The sequence below is a fragment of the Poeciliopsis prolifica genome, unplaced genomic scaffold (genome assembly GCF_027474105.1).
Source record: "Poeciliopsis prolifica strain line A6 unplaced genomic scaffold, Auburn_PproV2 SCAFFOLD011, whole genome shotgun sequence".
Classification (NCBI taxonomy): domain Eukaryota; kingdom Metazoa; phylum Chordata; class Actinopteri; order Cyprinodontiformes; family Poeciliidae; genus Poeciliopsis; species Poeciliopsis prolifica.
Window position 1 is genome coordinate 375,644 of NW_026562386.1, and position 21,049 is coordinate 396,692.

Below are 21,049 nucleotides of genomic sequence, written 5' to 3' on the forward strand. Positions count from 1 at the left end.
TTCAATACAAGACCTGACGCCTCCTTTTAGCTGAATGAAGCAATAACTATTATCCTGTCGGCAGAACAGAAGCTGCTCCACTGTAAAGGTCACATTTAACCATCATGTCATCGAGGAAAACTGGGATGAGATGGGTCACACAAGAATGAGCATGGCAGCAAGAATAAGCACTGACCAACTTTTGAGCTACTTAATCAAAAACTCAAAAAAATTAGAGAAAATATTTATACTTTTTATATTTTGTCAGTATTCATGAGGACACTTTAGTGCATTTAAAATAAGGAATATATCAATGAAATTACAGGGATGTGGTTTGGACCGGGAAACTAACAAGGCAAGACTAAATTGAGTCCTGATAGTCAGCACTATTGCCTCACTGTTAAGAGATTCTGGGGTAAAATCTGGGTTTTCTTGAGTTATACCACATCTGTATTCAAATGTGCTAATTTGAATACAAATTAGCAAATACAAATATTTGCTAATTTGTATCCTTGAGGGAAAAGACATATGAAAAAAGATTCTCATTGTATAAAAGTATCAGTCAGGATAAACATTTCAAGATGTTCCATTGGATTATACATCAACCATGGCACAATAAAGAGAGCGATGAAGAAAACATGAGGCAGCAATTCTCTCCACTGTTGTTTGTCTCCATCAGGATGAATATGAGATTTCCCTCCTCACACACCTATGCATCTATGAACGTGACTCAAAGAACTCATCGATCTACAAAACACAACTTGTTCTCTGAGACGTCTGTGGAATTTCCTCCCTGACATGATACATTTGTATTCAAGCATACAGTTTCATTTAGTACAGTAAATAGATTACTATTAATATTTAAATGAATATTTTTTTCCATTTAACGATGACCAAAACAGGTCAGAATTGACACACAATGAGTTTTTAAGTATGCATGTATTTTGTTTGGCTGTGGATTCTGTCTTAAGCTGCCAGGTATAGTTTGCGCTATTCCAATTCTGTTTGAAAGAAACTGTGAAAATGTTTCACACCATAATATAAGACATGTGAGCTTTACAATAAAGGAATGTCTGAGCCAAAGTTAAGCTCACTCCCTTCAACTATACAAAGGATAAAAATGGGAAACTTTGAGAGCCGGTGAATGTCACAGTTGCTAATAAATAGGCAGGATTAACGCACACCTTTTAATATTCGCGCCTCTTAATAGGCTGACAGTGTTGAATTATCTATAGGTCTCAGTGAATCAAAAAGGACCATCAAACCCAAACTTGAGAGCAATGTCTTGTAATTGAATAATACATTACATGTGGCAATTATTTCTGTTAGAAGCAGACTGAGAAATCAATAACCAAGGGATCAAATCAAGGACTGTGAAGCTCTTGTTTCTATTCCCCTTGTGACCAATTACATCACCACAGTTTAAACACCTGCAGAGTCACAGCTCGCTGTGACACTCTCCTGCAGATTCTCACTCGCTCCCTCACACTCATGTGTGTCTCTTACATGCACTCAAAGACAGAGGGATTGTTCAACGGAAGCAGAAAAGGGAAAAAAAACCTCTTCTTTGCCATGAATACATCTTGAAGTGTGTGGGGTAAATACGTATTGTGTGCCAACTTCCATACGTCAAAATCGCATCGAGAGAATTGCTGCACTGTCGTGAAAACAGAGCTGTGAATCAAGAGATAAAGCAAATAAGGAATGATGAGAGTAATGTATCTTTGTTGAGATAATAGGCACTCATTGCATGGGTCGACCTGCAGTTATAAATTATGCACTCGTTTTTTGGGTTTTTTTTTTTTTGCTTCAGGCTCTGTTCTCCCCATGACACGTGCGGTGCTGATTAAGAGGGATTGAAATGGGTCCGTTTTAATGACCATGCCCCATTACACAAAGGCTCAGGGTGCAGCACTGCATCAGAGAGAGCACACAGGTGACAATGAATGTCTGACCACCTCAGAGAGCGTTGACTCCAGTGAACACAATTTGCTTTTATCTGAAATATTCACATTTTCTAAACAGTCTTATGTCAGGTCTCATTAAATGTTAAATCTCCCGGTGAGGAAAAAAAAAAAAATTAAAGAATGCTGCCTACATCAAAGGCCTTGTTATGCCCAATGAATACTAAGCAATTGTGAGTTTCTCCTCAGGATTGCTTGTGTTAGACCAACTGTGGTCAGATGGCTGCAAGTGGTCCTTGCAGCATCACACGGTAAAATACGACGCGGGGAGACCGGGTGGAGACAATTTTCCTGTAATTATTTGCTCTGGCATGTAAGGAATTGTTTCATCACCCACTTTGTTGCTCTGATGTGCTTCCTCTCATCTGAAAATGGATCATCAAAACTCAGAGTCGATATGGCCCAACTCACACAGGCTCACCCAAGAAATAATAGCCTGGAGTCAGAGGATACGTGTTCCACGGTTGATTGATTATTAGTCCCATTTGTATTACTTTTAGCTTGAAACTGAGCATAGAAGAAGCATCTGTCTGTGAGGGGAATATAAAGCCTTTATTAATTAAGAAAATTTCAGTGAAGGAGATGAACAATAAATGTAACACTGCTGAGATCATTGCTGCGTTGTGAGAGAAAACACACCAATTGGTATGTTGTTAGCAACAATTATGAAAGGATACTGAAAAAGAACAGTAAAACCTCTGGTGGGTGCTCAGAAAACCTGGCAAAGAAAACTATGGTGTTCATGAAATAAAAATCACCGGCAGAACTGCAGACCCACATTACTCTGATGTAGGGAGGGAGGGAGCGCGGCACTGGAACAAGTTTTACAGAAGGCTAAAACATCCACGGGCTAGTTGAATGAAGACATGCACAACCAAAGGACTTAACATCAAAAGAACCTGTGTTTTTTAGCTATTCTCTGTGGTGGGCTTGCTTTGCATATTTCATGACAGAAGGTTTCATATCTTTGCCCACCTTTCTGTTGATATGTGTAAAGACCTTTTCTGTGTTCCACTTAAAGCTCACTTTATTTTCAACCTGTTCATTTGATTTGACGGGCTGATTCAGTTGTTCTTCGCTGCATCGGGGAGGCGTGCTAACAAGTGGAAACAGCCGGCCTCTCTGAAGTTCTTCCCTTAAACTGAAGAGCAAGGAGAAGAAGAAGAAGAAGAAGAAGAAGAAGAAGAGAAGGTTTGTTTTTCTCTACATAAAAGCCTTTAGATGACCTATGGTTCCAGGGATGGCTTTAAAGAAACTCAGGACAATCAAAAGGACAAATGTGACAGACCTCCTGTGTGAGACACAAAATGAATGTGAAACAGCACGTTGGTTCTGTGATGTCTTTGACCTGATAGTTCAAAGCTGCTCTTGGACTCTGGACCCCCGTTCAGTATGGGAGCACCTCAGACAAAGGCTTTGTTCATACTAAAGTAAATCCAGCACATTGTTCCCTTTGAGCTGAACATCACCATTTCAACAGGATGGACTCTTTCCAGACCTGAGCAAAAGCATCAATGCGCCCACAAATTCATCACACGAACTGATACATTTTTAAATCCAAAGAAGAAATATTTTCATTTTGGTCTCTTTCTTATGATCCTTTCTAACTTAACTTTTCTAAAGTCTTTTTTCTTTTTAGTTTCCAAGTATGTTCATGGGTTAGGGTTAGGGTTAGCCTAATTTCATTATTTTCTGATGCCACCATTACATATCCCAATCATGGTGTATAATGACCGATTTTGAATGGACATGTTGCACAAGATAAACTACATGGGAGAAGTGCTGTGGAGTTACAGGACAGTGGCTCCCCTCACCATCAGCCCTGCTACGGTATCAGGAGGCATGGGGAGGTGTTGCAGCCCGCAGCCATAGTTAACCGTGGCAGAGCAGCAAGGGCTGGCTGCTGCCGTGCTTCAATTCCTCCTGAGACACAAGGGCCAGTGAGCCTTTGAAGTTAAAAGTGTGGCTGGAAGACAATGTGAGCTGTATGTGAGCATCTTATCTGTGGTGTGTGTGCAAAGTAATGTCAGAGCAGAGACGGTATCTGTCACAATGTCCTGACTATGAGTGTAGGACCGTATGTGTGGACTAAACCAGGATGTCTGATACAGCATCAAGTTGCAAGTCAAAAACACTACTTTAAAGGATTTCATTTTAACAGATTTTTCTCATTTATTTACTTCCTTACCTTTATATTTATTTATTTACCTTTTTTACATAGTAGGTGGAAAAATATGAAATAAAAGGGGCTTACTTTACTTACTTACAGTATCTATTTGTTTTTATTGTTTTTTGTGTGTTTGTTTTTTTGTAGTTTTTTTTTACATTTGGGTATAAGTGCAATTACACCCAAATGCATAATTAGTCCTGCCTGTCCAACGATTGCTGGGAACCAGGCTCTTCACAAACCTGCAAAGGGTATGGCGGATGGGCGGATGGATTGATGGTAAACTAATTCAAGGCCTGAAAGCAGGGCAAAATAACTTCTGTTTGTTGGGAGCAAATCTTTCCAATGTTGGGCAACCACTGAAACCGTCCTCACAATTTAGAGTGCCAGATTTAGTCATTTCCTTTTATGCCAGCTGTCAACATTGTAGAAGCTTTTTTCTTCAAGATACATGCCTGATTGATGAGAATGTACATCAGGTTGGTGCCATTGCCTGCAGCTTTTTCATTACCCAGCAAGCTCCCAAGGCACTGGCCTAATAAAGAGTATAACAATTAGGGCTGCATGTTGTGTGACTCCTTTAAGAGAAAATCAGATGGGCATTTTCATCAAGCATGTCTTTGTGTAAATTCCTCCGTCACTTCCAATTAATCAGATCATCAGCAAAGAAAGATCTGATTTTCCTTTATTTTTTTCAGAAATATTCCCATGATTACAATAGTGGCTGTTAAGAAAAATTACAGGAAAATAGAGCACAATGGAGACCTCAGAGATCCTAATACTTCTCTTGGAAATATAGATACACTGCACACAAGAAAGTTACAGTGTGCTTTGAGAGCGGTTTCTAATTTGTAAATTGGCCATGTCAGTCTATGATTTATTTTAATCCTTGATGGCTGCTAAAATTTTGAACTGTGAAATCAATAAAACATGGATAACCAGCTGAACAACCAGCCTTGGTGTTTTGACTCCATTGTACATTGACATAATGAAGACCTTAGATAACAAGTCCAAACGTGTGTTTAGGATTTCAATGATGAAGCATGCTGTTGGTTGAAGCTAAATTAGTTCACCAAAGGCTCACATATCAAGAACTGGCTTCATTGTTCTATTTACAGTTTCATTTAGTTAGATAGTTTGAAACACTTGATTCATTTATTTACTTACTTTTATTATTTTTATTTTATTAATATATTTTTTTCTCTTTTTTTTTCCTTGATTGTAAATAGTTTTGAAGATGGGAGGATTATGTAGCATATTTAAAATCCTGACAGACGGAAAACAGAAGGATGAAAATTGATGAAATAACAACTTGAGATGGTTAATTCTTTGCTGCCATCTAGGGGATGTAAAGAAATATCACGTATATTTTATAATGAAACCTTTTCCATTGGACATGAAGCACAAACACAGAATTTCAAAACATACTTTCTTCATTATTATTTCAAGTGGATACATTCATAAAAAATTAAGATTTGTAAACAATATTTATATATATATATATATATATATATATATATATATATATATATATATATATATATATATGTGTGTGTGTGTGTGTGTGTGTGTGTGTGTGTGTGGTGTGTGTGTGTGTGTGTGTGTGTGTGTGTGTCACAAATTGAAAATAAACATTAAGACCATAAGAAACTATTTGAATTTTGAAAGACATTGTATGTGTTTTAGCTCTTTGATATCAAATTCTTCACTTTTCTTACACAATTGAAAGCCATGGGATTTTCTTTTTCTCTTTGAATTCAACACCATCTTGAAATCTTGAAAGTATTTGGGCAAATCTAACTGGAGGGAATCTACATCAAATACAAAGACTTCATTACCATTGACTTGCAGGAAGCCAAATTAGGCTGTGAAATTATATTAAATTGAAACCCAGTAGATTTGGATGCAGTGTTCACTGCAGAACATTATGAATATAAAATGAATGTGTTGTATTATTGAAAAGGCTCTTCAAGGCAGCAGAATGTGTTTATGAAGCTGAGAAAACTTATCAGTGTTGGTCTGAATTTTTATTTTATTCCAAACAACTAGTGAAAGAGTGACATTAGTTCAGCATATATCACCTTGCACAACGTGGATAAATTTTTTATTTATTTTTTTAAACCCTGCTTTCTCATACGATGGATTTCAAAAGTGAAAATGCAAAATTTGGAGTACAATAAATACTATTTATGAGAAATGTTTTATGATTTACAAATTCACTAAACCACTATAAGACTTAAATATATTGTTTAATTACTTTCTTCTGCATAATAAGTATGTAAATAAGCATGTAAATAAACATTTAGGTTGTTCTTTTAGGTTTTAATAAACCTGTTATTTCTCTAGTATTTTGGAAGTTATTGTGTGACAGTCAATCTTTTTTTATTTGTTTAGTTTTTTTTTTAAATTGAGGTCATTTACCAGCACTTTTGTCATTTAGTTATTGTCCTTTACAGAAAGTCTTCCCTAACAAACAAATCAAGACATTTATTTTCCTTCAAATGCTTGGCTGCTTCCTGCAGCTTTATGATTAAATAGGTGTAAATCGAAACCCCTGGAGTTCTTGAGTAATTATTTTAAAATAAAAATTCACCCTTGCTGCCATCAAGAACTCTTGGATTAATCCATGCAATAGAGATTTATCTCTATGTGCCTTCATACTGACCCCACACATATAGCCACCAGTTGGTATTGCTTTATATTTATAGTGGTTTTGTTCCCTTTATTTCTGAGAGTTTGCCATATATGCTTTTTGTTTTAATCAAGTTGTTCTCCTTATTTCAATCTCTTCAGTAAATTTCTTTAATTTCCATAAAGATTACCCTATCGACTGATAACCATAAGTAGCATACTTATTCAGCCAAAAACAAGAAGCTCTCAACAAGTTTGAATATATTAAAAATGTGATTTCCAGGGTTTTTTTTTTGTTTTGTTTTTACTGAAGAATGTCCCCCTAAAAGTAGGTTGAAGTACGTTAAAGGATAGTACTTACATAGTTTTCCTTTTACATAAATGATTGCAGCAGTGTGGCATGGCAAGGAGGTAATAAGCCACTGGCACTGAAAACCCAGGTTGCTTTAATAGCAGCCTTTGGTCTGTCTCCAGTATTGGGTCCAATAGATTCTCTGTGGGATTTAGGTCAGGTGAGTTTGGGGGTCATTCAAGCACAGTGATACCATGCTCATTACAGCAGGCATTGGATCTTTTGACCTGTGTGGCCAGGTAAGATGTCCTTTTGGAACATAACATCAAAGGAACCAGCCGAAAGACCCATTCTTTCTCTGGCCAATTGCATGAAATTGCAATCCTCTCAAAAGTCATTAAAAAATGTTCAATGTCATCAGTTTCTGTTAACTTTTCCAGTTTAGGCTCCAAAAAGGATCGGAACTGACCTGAAGTAGAGATGGCTTTATGATCTCCTGATGGCAGGTTCTTGTAAAGGGTTCTGGTTCCTCCGAATCAGAGTTTTCCAGCTTAGCAGGTTTGGGTGTGGCAGAAGTACAAGCCTGCACTTCTAACTGCAAAAGACTGAATTGGTGCTGGAGAGTCCTGAACCATTCATCTTGACGAGCTGTTTCCTCTCTCATTATTCTATTTTGTGTTTCCTGCTGGCTCATGTGGGTACGAAGAATGCTGATCAGATCTGCATATGTTGGTTCTTCTCCTGCTTCACCTTCAGTGCCACCAGGTCCTCCAGATGCTTCTCCTTCAGTGCAATCAGTCTCCTCATCAAGGCCTGCTGTTCCTTCAAATTCCACCAAATTGTCTCGTTTACTCCTTCCACCACGCGGCATGTTCCAGTCGTCAGGGTTGGTAATGGGGGACAAAAAAAAACCCAAAAAAAATTTTATACTCTCTGGCTGGCAAAAATCCCACTTCTGACACCAAATGTGAGGTTTTCCCACAAACCAGCCAGAGAGTATTGAGTAAAGTTCAAAATAAATTTTAATTTATTACAAAAAATCCACAAATAATTTCAAAATGATAAATCGGGCCCAAAACTGAGGTCAACATAACAAACTACAACTCAGGTAGCAACACAAAGAACTCAAACAATAAACTGACCTCCCTAACAAGACATGAAGAGAACTTAAATAGTGGGTGATCAAACCACTAGTAAACACAAAAGGGATAATTAAACACACACAAAAAACACAAACAAATAAGAAACATTACTAAATCTTTAAATTAAATAAATATTAGAACTGAACTAACTTTCAAAAGAAAAACCATTAAAGAAATAATGAAACTAAACTAAAAAACCAAATTTCCCCCTCCCCTGGTGAGCAGATGGAATGGCCCACTGGGAAGTTGACCACCAGTGGGCATCAGCTGGAAATCATCTGTAGCTCCAGGGGAAACTGGTAAACTCAAACAAAAGAAATTTAGTGCATTTAACAAAATTATAAAGAACTGACAAATAAAGTTAACTAAATGGGTGCACTACACATAGTTAACTAAATTGGTCAAATTAATGAAGACAAATTTAAAAATAAAAATCTAAACTATTCAAACAAATATATAAAGTAATATTAAAGAAGAACAGAAAATAATTACTTTTATTCTGTGACAGCAGGGACAGCTGTCACACCATGAAATGTAATCATTTCAGTGGAATCAGGGAGGACACTGAAATTTTCTGATAGATGCTTGCACTGATTTTGAACTTGATGAAAAAAAATGAGTAGATCAAACCAGCCACTAATACAAATCCCAAAATCACCTGGGTGTGGAAATTCTATGCTGAATCCTAAAGCTATTTGGAATCGTTGCTTCCAAACTCTTCTTCCAGATTGTGATCTTCATTTCCAAATTAAATGCTTAATTTTAAAAGTAGAGCTTTGACTGCTGATTAACTTGCAGCCTTTTTTTTAATCAGCATCCCAGGTAAATTGACTAAAGGTCAAGAGAAGCTAAACAAAATGAATACCACAACTTTACTTCATTTAGATATATGTCTGTGTGTGGTGACCCTGATTCCAGCAGAATCAGACCTTTCAGTCAAAACACTTGCACACAGCAAAGTGGGACTGCTCAGTGTACAGCCAGCTACTTTAGCAATGACCTTTGGGTCCTATTTATCACTGGACTAAGACATGTATGAAATCTTTAGCCAGTTTTAAAAGTGGGAGTTGGGATCACTGGAACCAGAAAGAATCCAGTAAATTTCTTGGACTGGTGAATATGAGTGTAACATGTGGTAGCAATCACCACTGCTGGGATTTTCTTTTATGAAACGATCACCAGATGCTATGTTAAACAAGACAACAACCATAACTTCCAACACCTTTGCTCAGCACAGCAAACAAATTGGAAGAAATTGAGAAGTTGTCTAACCCCTGGCATTTCCATTCACTTTTGAAGGCTACTAATTGTACCTTTAAAAGGTTTTTTGACAGACTAGAAAGTAATCTTTAAAAAAAAGATTTTTTTTTTTAAATGGCAAATACAAAATTCCCTTGTTGAGGTTTCATGGTTAGTTCACATTTTGTTCCTGCACACCCCAGAGGAGTCCAGATTCTTGCATCATTTTTTTTCTTATCCATCTGCATCATTTTTCCAAAAGTACTGAATCACTTGCTTTTGCACCCATATGAACTTTAAGGGCACCCAATTCTCTAGTTTTTCTCAGTTGCTTTGGTGCATTTCTCAGAACAAAATTGAGACTCTCAAAACTACTTGCTCAATCTTCAAATCAACGTGTCATTTCAATTGCTTACGCAATGTTGATCAAAATGTTGTCATGATCGATAACTGTTTAACTGCACTCACCTGTTTTCAACTGATCCCAAAGGTATTTAAGTCTGTTTTCTGTTCACTTGTGGCCTGGTTGTCTGTTGTCCTCAGATTTCTTTCATCCCTGGTTCCTGTGTTCACTTAGACTATTAGACTGGAGTAGACTGGGTACCACGCAGTAAGTTCCCACACTCTTTCCATGAGGATGAGAAAAGTCCTGTGCTGACGCGCCCCTAGTCTGCTTCTCAGATCCAGACAGATTTTCAGGAGGGATCCAGCTCATTGTGACATGCTGTCACCCTCTGGTTTTGACCAGAGTAGGAAAAGCCCATTGCTGACACATCCATAACCTGTTCCAGGGCACTTGATTTCGCTACTGATACTCCTAAGCCCCCCAGTGTCCCTACGCCTCCGAAGCCTCTCCTTTGACTCCTGCATTGATGCCGCCTGCCTCCACACGTGGGTTTTTACATGGAAAGCTGCCAACCTGTCCACGTCACGCACTTTAGCATTTTGACTTCACTCTGTAATTTTATGCGGCCTGACACTCTCCGTTTTTTTATATTACTAATCGTTGATTGTAGAATTTCTTTCAGTTTTCACAAAAGGACAGCAGCCTATTGAAGCATAAGTCTATCACTTTACAATTTTTAAAGTCACAAAGGTCCAGAGAAACACATCCTTTTGCAAATACTTGCAGAAGGCTGGATTTTATACATCTGTGGCAGCGGTGGTGATTGGACAGCTGGATTCAATAATTTGGACTGGTTGGTGAATACTTTGGGTGAGATAGTGTATGTGAATGCAGCATAAAAAAAATATCACCTGTGTGACTTCTATTTCTATGTAAAAAAAAAAAAAGGGTCCTGAGATAGCTGCATAAGTTATTAATCAGTTTTCAGATTAGCAAAACTCTGTTTAATCATTAGCCATAATAGACAGAATCCTTCGTGTCCTTTTCTGCTGTCTTGGAACAGCAAGACAGCAGAGACAGCTGCTGGAACGTTCCTTCCAGAACTTTCCAGCCTGGAACGTTCTGGAAGGAACGTTCCAGACTATTCCAAAATTACAGTAAATTAATTCAAAATGCCTTATCTTACATCATTTTTTTCTTTTTTTAAAACTTAAAATCTGCCAAACAACGTTTTTGGCCTTTCTTAACAAAATAAGATTCAAAAAATTGATTTGCTCTCTTGCTATTTCTAGTCTGGCACCCAGATGGTGACGAGACAAAAGTGACAGATGCTTGTCTCCAGACATTCCAGAAATCTGACAACCTCTTGAGGACGTCAAAGAACTCCACTGAGATCGATGAACAACTCTGCCACCTCTCATCTCCTTCACTGACTGTGTTTGGGGTAATTGCACATGGATACTTGCATTCAAAAATAACTCCATTCTGTTCCTTTTAATCAGAAATATATACTGTCTGTCGTCACTCAGGGAGGGAGAAGAGTGAATCTTAAAAAGACTTGTCTCTTGATGTTTCAAATTGTTAAAGGGGCAGTATTTTGCTAAATCAACTTGTTTGAGCTTTGCATCATATTGCAATATTATTCCCTCATCAAAAACATACCTGGAGTGTTGCTTTAATTCTTTGAGAAATCATTTAGTCTCCTAAGGTAACCACTCATCTGTGGAAAACACCTGGGTGGTCTGAATGCTGCCTTGGAGGCGTAGCTCCCCATCTGAGCTGCAGCTTTTAAGCTTCTGCCTCACTGCCACTCCTCCCAACGGCTCCTTCAGACTAGCCAGCAACAATCAGAAAACATCTCGTGGAACTGCGCATCTGTTCAGCTCATTATACAAGCTATTTCTCAGTGCTTCGCTGGCAGAGAAACAGAGAAACAGACAGAGGCCCAAATTCAAGTAATCAAATTACAAAGTCAATTTTTTTCTAAGTCATTTTTATTTTTTTATGACTGCCACTACCATAATTATTTGATTGTGCTATGGAATGGGATTATGTGTCTGGAAAATACATAACACTGCCCATTTAAGGTTTGTTATTACATTCTCACAAAATCTTCAAGACAACATTTTTCAAGCTTTTGTTGTTATTTGATTAGTAAAAAGACTCGCCATACCTCTCAAGTCTCCGTTTTGGCTGGAAAAATAGGAGACATTTTGCGGCTAAAAAAGTCGGTACTTGCCAGATGCTGCATGTGTCAACAGGGGGAACAAACAAGACGTGCCAAGAGATGGTCTCCAAAAACTGACTATTGGATCAAACATATCAATTAAGCAGAACTTGCAACCTTGAAGGTTGAGGTCTGTTACACATGGACCCGGGAGAAATAGAGACAACCATGAGGAGGGCTGTCAGATCTGTCATCACCAGCTCATGGGGATGAAGGAACGTTCCAGACTATGTTGTTACAAATTGATAACTGTGAAAGACGAAAACCAAACAAGGAAACAGCAAATGTAAAAAGTGTTACCTGCAACATCTACAAAATAATAGGTCTTTGTAATAATAATAAAAGTAGATTAAATGAGGGGCTGTTTTATACTCCTTTCTTTATAAATATTTTCTTTTTGTTCATCTCGGCTTTAGCTTTGAACAGATATTTCATATTGTGCTTTCCTCCATGTATTCAGTCGCAATATACAGCCACCAATCAACAGTTGTAATTTTTGCAGTCACAATTGTGACTGTGAAAGAGTCACAACTGTGACTGAGGCACTTTTTAATTTGCAAAAATTAAAGAGTATATTGAGCTCTGGTTGTCCTCTGGCCAGTCTGAATATTGACATCAGAGTAACCTTTCTGTTGTCCAACTTGCCAAAGCTCAATTAATTTAAATAATCCAGAAATGCATATTTTAGACTATTTGACTTGCAAATTATGTTGCATGTTTTTTCTTTGCCACTAAAAATGTTAAAAGTCAGCCAACCAGTCCAGTCGCATAGAAATCTACAAGCCATTGCCCATATAATTTACAATCTCACTTTTGAGATCATAGAGGTTGAACCTTTAGAATTACAAAAGTTATGAAAATCAACCTTTCTGCTGAAATCTAGATGCTTTTTGCCATAATGTCATAAAGAGAACCTGTCGGCCAACACAAGTGTGAAAGATCTAAAAGCAGCATTTGTTTCTTAGATATAAAAAAATCAAAGAACAGATGAGAAATACTAATTGCCTTCAATCAGTTTGGATTACAAAGCTATTTCTAAAGCTATGTGATTCAAGCAAACCATATTTGCAGCTATTATATTTAAATGGAGAAAAAATAGCACAATCGTGAACGTTCCCAGGCGCAGCTGACCTATCAAAATGACTCCGAAAGTACATCTTCAACTCTCCCAGGAGGTCACAAAAGAACCCCCAAAGACATGTAAGACAGTACACGATTCAACAATGAGGCTAAAATGGCCTCCATAGGATGGTTCGAAAGCCAAAACCACTGCCGACCAAAAAGAACACAAAGTCCCAACTCAGATTTGCCAAAAAAAACATCTGAATATTTGTGGAAATGCACTGTGGATAGATGAGAAAGAAGAGATCTGTCTCTTTACTTCTGATATAAAACTAACATTTCAGGAGAAAATGTTAGCACCACCATAGTGGTGGTACTGTGATAGACTGGGACAGACTGGCAGTTTCAGGAATAAGATGACTTGCTATAAATGATGGACCAATGAATTTTACTTAGTTCCAGCAAAACCCCCACACATTTCATATTTATCTTTGAATTTGTTTAATGATCTGAAACATGAAAATGTAATGCTAAGTCACAGCAACAACTGAAATAAAACAGTGAGAGGTCATATACTACTTTCAGGCTGTTAATATACAACACTGAATGTTAATTCCTCTGAAGGTATCAGTGACTCAAGAGGTAGGAGTTTGTCCTGTGACGACTGGGTTGTTAATACAAATCCCTATTCTGTTGAACTCAGATATGTTTCCTTGTGCAAGACACTTCACCAGTCTTGTTTGGTGCCAGTGGTGTGAAAGTGTTTCTATAAGTGTGCACCAGTGCAGCTGTGGTTACAACGCTTATCACGCTGTTTACAGCACCATGACAAATAGCTTGTGCTCTGGACAAGCTATTTTACCTTTAATTATAATTAACTATGACCTACTTTACTTTGCTTTTTTGAACTAAGTGGCAAATATTCATCTCTAAGATAACATAATAAGTTTTGCTAACAGCTTTAAGATTGAATTAAATTGTTTCAACAATAAGTTTCATTATGAAGAAATTTCAAAAGGCATTTTTCTTTACTTTCAGTAAAATAGTACATTGTGCATAATGAATGATTGTTGCGTCCGTTACATTATAAGTGATCGTCTCTATCTTTAGTCTCACATATTAAATTCTGAACTGTATGTCAGTGCAACAATATATAGCATTTGGAGGATAAATATTTTATTGATTGGGTAAAATTTGGATTGGTTGAGTTCACAATCCTAAAAAAAATTGAAATAAAAAGGGTTTAAGTATAGATTAATTAAAGCCACTGAAAGAACTGAACTTTATACTGTTGTCTTAACAAGCCACATGATTCCAGCTGTGATTTATCATTATTGAGTATTTATTTAGTTTGTCAGTTTGAAAGGTTTGAAGGATAAAGGTCATTGTGTGTGATAAACCTGATTTTAGCCTGATCGAGATATCCACTTTTAAGTGTGTATACAGATATAGCTAGAGGTGGCTATTGTCTGCTAAAAATCAGAAATGTCTCTTGTCACAATGTAGACCTTTGTCTTTGTCAATGAGTGATTAACTTGTGGAAAAAAATATGTTCCCACAAGTTGTTCGGTTAATGGGGGTTGTGTGAAATTTGCTGATCTGCTTGAAGTTGAGTGAAGCGGAATTTGATTGTTCAGGCTTCATGTTGAGGTCAAACTTTGATTTTTGCATTGTCTCTTTTCCACATGACTTTCTTACTATTGTTAGTACTCATAGCAGTCATCACAGTGGAATTTAATATGAAAGTAGTAACTTACTGTAACCACTAGAAAGCAAAATGAGAGACATGTTCATTTCCCTACAATCTACAGTCCAAGGTTTGCATTACAAGTTTGCACATAACATATATTAACTGTCGATGTTCTTTGTTTCATTCTCTGTTTGTACCTTTACAATATGAATTGGCATAAATTGTTAAATCAGATCTAAAATTCATACAATACAGGTCACACAGTAGCTAAAACACTATTTATTCCTACTCCCCAGCTACAGTTATTCCAACATTTATCTTTCACAGATCATTTATCTCATCCACAGTGAAATGCAAGAGAAACAGCCACAGAACATTTGTCAACATTTGTGTCAGATGCAAAGTTTAGTATTTCCATTTCAACACACTGTAATATGGCAGCAAGGGGTCAGAAATGCAGATGAGCCAGAGGTCAAGGCAGAGAAAATGAGTCAGTTCTTGTCACTGAGCAGCTTTGTTTTCTAATCACTAACAACAGAGCATTTAGTTAAAAGAAAGACACATTTCCATGTTTGTGAAGGATAGTTTCTGGAATGAACTGCTGCTTCTTCTTAAGGTCCTTCTACCGTGACGAGACGATGACGGAGTTTTGTCTCTGAAGATAAGTCTGATTTATTGAGCTAAAGAGAGGGAAAAAAAGAAGAAAATTTTTGATTTTTGATGGAAAAAGTTTGAGGAAAAAGCACCCATAAAGTGAGTTGTAAAAGTAAAGAAAAGTCAGGATATTGTTGTCGATTTTTGTCATTTTTTTAGGTTCATTTTAGATGGTTAGGGCCAAATGTTTATAAACATATCTGATTTAAAAGAAGCAACAATAAATATTTATTTTAATAGTATTTAGCTTGCCACTCTTCAAACTGGAAAAGACAAAAGGACGATGTCATAGAAGTCCAAAAAAGAATAGCAACCAGAAAATAAATAAATCCAAACTCACGCATAACGTCAAGAAGAGAAATTTCCTATTCTTTTCACTGCATGATTATCTCTTTTAGGAAAAATATATTACTAACATACCGTGTATCTGGTCTTGCATCAGGCCATGCCGCTTTCTTCTGCCAAATGCTTGTGCGCCAACATTTGTGGGAACAAAGTTGCTGTGTCCAAGTCCACCTGAGCGACTCAAAAAGTCAGCCAAGCGGTGCGTCACGCAGGTGGCCGTGTTGCATGCCCGTTTTTGTGCTGTCGAATTGCTTGTAAAAAAAAAAAAAAAGGGTGGGGGATAAAGATAAAAAAGTTAGGATATTTATGAAGGGATTAAATGAATGCAAGCAATGACATGTTTTCTTGTTTCCTTTCATTCTTCATACAACTTGATGTCCAGCAACATTGTTAGGACTAAAAGCAGCTTGATGATGAATGTTGAATTCATCAAGAATGAACAAATTGCAACAGAGGAAAAAAATAACTACTGGGCACAATAATAGCTGTTAACTTTTTTTTATTGTCTTGAATATATTTGCAACAGTTTTGAATTAGTTTTTATCATTTTAAGTTGGTGGCACAAACACATGGACAGAGACAAACAAGCAAACTCAAATAATTATTTGGTGTAAAACTCAGAACTTCAATTGTATGTGCTGATGTAGTTTTCATAGAGCTCAGAAAGGCTTCTTCTCTTGCCGGGGGTCCCTGCTCCCACATCAGTGCGAGGATAGGTTTGCAGTTTGTGAATATCCTGGGACAGTCTGCCAAGCACACATGTGCTCAAGCCGGTGCAGCGCTTTGACATGGGTCTATTCCAGCTGTTGGAGATGGAGAGAAACATGCAAAGGCTTATAGGACAGTAACATGCAGATATTGACCTTTGGCTACATGCGTTTACAAAATAACTCGATATGATATTATACAGGCATGCTGACAAATCTAAAAGGTGGATGATGCTAACTAAAATGAAACAGCTTAGTTTTTAAGCTGTGGTTTGTTTGTCATGCCTGTTTTGGGATGTTTGACATCATGCAAACATTATTATTCTAAACTCATGCTGAACTGCAAACAACCTGTGTGAAACTGATGTGACAGCAACGAATGATGTGACTGACTGGATGAATGAATGAATGAATGAATGAATGAATGAATGAATGAATGAATGAATGAATGAATGAATGAATGAATGCCAATCCATTCCATCTGACTTCTCCCACACGTTTCAGAAACTCACTGGACACCTTCAAAATGATCACCAAGCTCAAACTGTTGGACTTGTACACAGAACCATGTTATGTTTCATTAGATCAACAGAAAGGATTGACTATTTAAAGATGAGCTGCAACTTTCAAGCCATACCTCTCCTCGTCAGCTGGTTGTTTGGATGGTTCATCTGAGGTTATCTGCACGAACTCTTTGATAGCTCTGAGTAACGTTTCAGCATCCTTGTTCATTAGTGTGACCCCGTCTGACATGGACTCCTTACTAGTTGAGAAAATAGTCATTCAGTTGGTGCATTGATCTCTCTGCCTCTGACACAAACACTAGGTAAAAAGATCAAGAACTTGTTCAAATGAAGATAATCCACTTTAAGTGATACTTGTACTCTCAAAGACATAAGCAATTACGTCTCCATGAAGGCGTTTTGACATTTCAGTGATTGCCAAAAGTGTGTGTTAACTTTCTTTTGACAGAGTTACTTAATTGAAAATGTCTAACTGTTGCAGAAAGCATGCTCCAGTTCTCACCTGGATGGTGCCGCCTCCGAGGACATCTGGCAGAAAAAAAGGGCATAACCAAGGAGGAGTGTCCTGAGTTTAAGCATGCTCATGATTCCCTGGAAAGAGAAACAATCAGTTTTGTTGGTGCACGCAAAGAAGACGTTAACTCTACTTTGTTCCAATGCACAGACATTTAAAATATACATATAGGAGCTTGGTTGGAGAAAGAAAAAAATTAATAATTTTTTTCAGTTTCAAATGTGCTTCTTCATATTTTAATATTTTGTCCTAATCTGATTCTCCATTCTGTCTGGATTTCTAGGTTGCTCTGTTTTTGTATTCCCTCCTTTTGTTTTGCCGTACAGTGAAAGTTCAAGTTCCTCAAAATATGCTGCATCACATTTAAAATTGCACACTGTAAAAACGACAAATGATAGAAACAGTTACAAAAGGTAAACAATCTTATCTTCTTACTGACCTTGTGATTATAGATCGTCTGAAGTCTTAACCGATGAGCTGACTTGTGAATCTGCTGTGCTTTCCCACAGTGCAGGGTTTTATATATGTCCCACATGGATTTCCGTAATATCTGAGTAATCACTTGACTATGCCTCATTGGACAATCCAATGCTTTGCCCCAAAGCTTTGAACCAATCAGAGATCCTGTGTAATTTATTGCAGGCAAATGAGAACTGGTATGCAAATACAATTTGCTGCATGGTCTCAAATCACAAAGGTGTGTCAGTGTTTTGAATAAGAGGGGATGGAAAATAATAATGTGTATGCCTGTGAAAATAAACACCTAGTTTATAAACTCATAAATGCCGTTGTACTGGTAATCTGAAATCCAGTTTCAGAAGTTTCAGTCATGAAAGCCAAGCTCTTTTAGTAGATATCAGTGCACAACTGGAACTAAGCAGGGAGATGAGGAAGTTGGAAGCAAATGTGTAAGTTTGTTTGAGTCTGAGGTGAAATTCTGGATGATTTCATAATGCTGGTTAGATTTAATTATTTATGTATTTACCATGATCTACGGTTTTCCCCCAGTGACTTTGGTCCATTTCTCATATAATTTTCAATATCTGCAAAATAGTAATTCAATTTCTCAAAACAATTTGTAAAAACAGCAAAACACAATGGATTACCTGCAAACTCCAGTCTCTTCCTCAACATACTTAGAAAGCAAATACCTGAGTCAATGAACATGTCAGAGTCTGAGAATGACAATTCCTTGTTTCACTGAGTTCGGATAAGACAGTCAAATTGATTAGTGATGTTGTCAATATAACAGTGAACTATGGAGGGATGTTTTGTTTTATACTGTATGGGTAGGGTTTTGATTTTCTAGATTGTAATTGTGGGAGGTCAGTGGAAAGAGACTTGACAAGATTCAAATGAATGTTTTTACTGTGATTTATTGGCATACCCTGTCATTGTAATCTAGAAAGGAAAAGACAGCACTACAGAATACAAAAAACACATCACAAAAGTAGAAATTGAAACATTGGGAAAGTAATACATGAAGTGGTGCAGGAATTACAATGCAGTTTTCCTACAAGGTCAATATCCATGCTGAGAAAAATTCTCCATTGGATTTCCAAAATATCACAAATCTGAAGACTAGGATGAGAGAAAGTCTACCAGCAGTGTGTTGTGAGATGTAAACCAAATCCTGATTATATTAGATTAAGAGAAACTAGCAGATATCCTCAGCCTTGTCTGTCTCTTCCTCTGTTTACCTGCTAACTCCTTTGCAAAAGCCACAGTAGTTTGCTTATTCTTTTCTCTGACTGTTGACCCCGTCCAAATCCTCATCCTACTGTCAGAAATGTGACATCCCATCGTGGCTACAAACGTCATATAAATGCCAAATGACGGTTCATGAGAAGCCTATTAGAAATACAGTTAGGGCCAGAAATATTTGGACAGTGACACAGGTTTTGTCATTTTAGCTGTTGACAAAAATATGTTCAGAAATACAATTTATATATAGTATGGGCTGAAAGTGCACACTCCCAGCTGCAATATGAGAGTTTCCACATCCAAATGGAGAAAGGGTTTAGGAATCATAGCTCTGTAATGCAGAGCCTCCTCTTTTTCAAGGGACCAAAAGTAATTGGACAATGGACTCCAAAGGCTGCAAGTAACTCAAAAGGCCTTTCCCTCGTTAACCTGTAATCAAGTAAGTAGTTAAAAGGTCTGGGGTTGTTTCCAGGTGTGTGGTTTTGCATTTGGAAGCTGTTGCTGTGACCAGACAACATGCGGTCAAAGGAGCTCTCAATTGAGGTGAAGCAGAACATCCTGAGACTGAAAAAAAGAAAAAATCCATCAGAGAGATAGCAGATATGCTTGGAGTAGCAAAATCAACAGTGGTACATTCTGAGGAAAAAGGAATTGACTGGTGAGCTTGGGAACTCAAAAAGGCCTGGGCGTCCACAGAAGACAACAGTGGTGGATGATCGCCGCATACTTTCTTTGGTGAAGAAGAACCCGTTCACAACATCAACTGAGGTCCAGAACACTCTCAGGAAGTAGGTGTATCTGTCTCTAAGTCAACAGTAAAGAGAAGACTCCATGAAAGCAAATACAAAGGGTTCACATGTAGATGCAAACCATTCATCAATTCCAAAAATAGACAGGCCAGAGTTAAATTTGCCCAAAAACACCTCAAGAAGCCAGCCCAGTTCTGGAAAAGTATTCTATGGACAGATGAGACAAAGATCAACCTGTACCAGAATGATGGGAAGAAAAAAGTTTGGAGAAGAAAGGGAACGGCACATGATCCAAGGCACACCACATCCTCTGTAAAACATGGTGGAGGCAACGTGATGGCATGGGCATGCATGGCTTTCAATGGCACTGGGTCACTTGTGTTTATTGATGACATAACAGCAGACAAGAGTAGCCGGATGAATTCTGAAGTGTACCGGGATATACTGTCAGCCCAGATTCAGCCAAATGCTGCAAAGTTGATCGGACGGCGCTTCACAGTACAGATGGATAATGACCCCAAGCATACAGCCAAAGCTACCCAGGAGTTCATGAGAGCAAAAAGGTGGAATATTCTGCAATGGCCAAGTCAATCACCAGATCTTAACCCAATTGAGCATGCATTTCACTTGCTCAAATCCAGACTTCAGACGGAAAGACCCACTAACAAGCAAGACCTGAAGGCTGCGGCTGTAAAGGCCTGGGAAAGCATTAAGAAGGAGGAAACCCAGCGTTTGGTGATGTCCATGGGTTCCAGACTTAAGGCAGTGATTGCCTCCAAAGGATTCACACAAAATATTGAGAAAAAACTTTTTTGTTTGGGTTATGTTTATATGTCCAATTACTTTTGAGCTCCTAAAATGTGGAGTGTTTGTAAAACAAATGTGTACAATTCCTACATTTTCTATCAGATATTTTTGTTCAACCCTTTAAATTAAATGTTACAATCTGCACTTGAATTCTGTTGTAGAGGTTTCATTTCAAATCCAATGCGGTGGCATGCAGAGCCCAACTCACAAATATTGTGTTACTGTACAAATATTTCTGGCCCTAACTGTATATGCTGTACAAGTATGTACATATTATTTGTCAATATACAAGCATTTTTCACGCAA

General features: G+C 37.6%; 1 protein-coding gene across 2 annotated transcripts; it reads right to left on the reverse strand.

The window, feature by feature from the left end:
- Window positions 1-13,630: 13,630 nt before the first annotated feature.
- On the reverse strand, window positions 13,631-17,985 carry calca (calcitonin/calcitonin-related polypeptide, alpha). 2 transcript variants are annotated; one of them, XM_055037013.1, is made up of 5 exons: window positions 17,923-17,985; window positions 17,472-17,560; window positions 17,083-17,208; window positions 15,814-15,989; window positions 13,631-15,419 (listed from the first exon to the last, which is right to left on the reverse strand). In XM_055037013.1, exons 2-5 carry the CDS (start codon window positions 17,552-17,554, stop codon window positions 15,412-15,414), a joined length of 393 nt encoding a protein of 130 aa, XP_054892988.1. In that variant the 5' UTR covers window positions 17,555-17,560; window positions 17,923-17,985; the 3' UTR covers window positions 13,631-15,411. The 2 variants fall into 2 exon arrangements, with proteins under 2 accessions (XP_054892988.1, XP_054892989.1); XM_055037014.1 differs by lacking the exons at window positions 13,631-15,419; window positions 15,814-15,989 and adding an exon at window positions 15,997-16,541.
- Window positions 17,986-21,049: the final 3,064 nt, after the last annotated feature.

What these genes read in the sequence shown, in the direction of transcription:
- calca (XM_055037013.1), bottom strand. Translation starts at nt 17,554, where the DNA reads ATGAGCATGCTTAAACTCAGGACACTCCTCCTTGGTTATGCCCTTTTT. An exon ending in TCGGAGGCGGCACCATCCAG is followed by an intron (nt 17,209 to 17,471) that starts GTGAGAACTGGA and finishes TTTCTCAACTAG; the next exon opens with TAAGGAGTCCATGTCAGACG. An exon ending in CAACCAGCTGACGAGGAGAG is followed by an intron (nt 15,990 to 17,082) that starts GTATGGCTTGAA and finishes TTTTTTTACAAG; the next exon opens with CAATTCGACAGCACAAAAAC.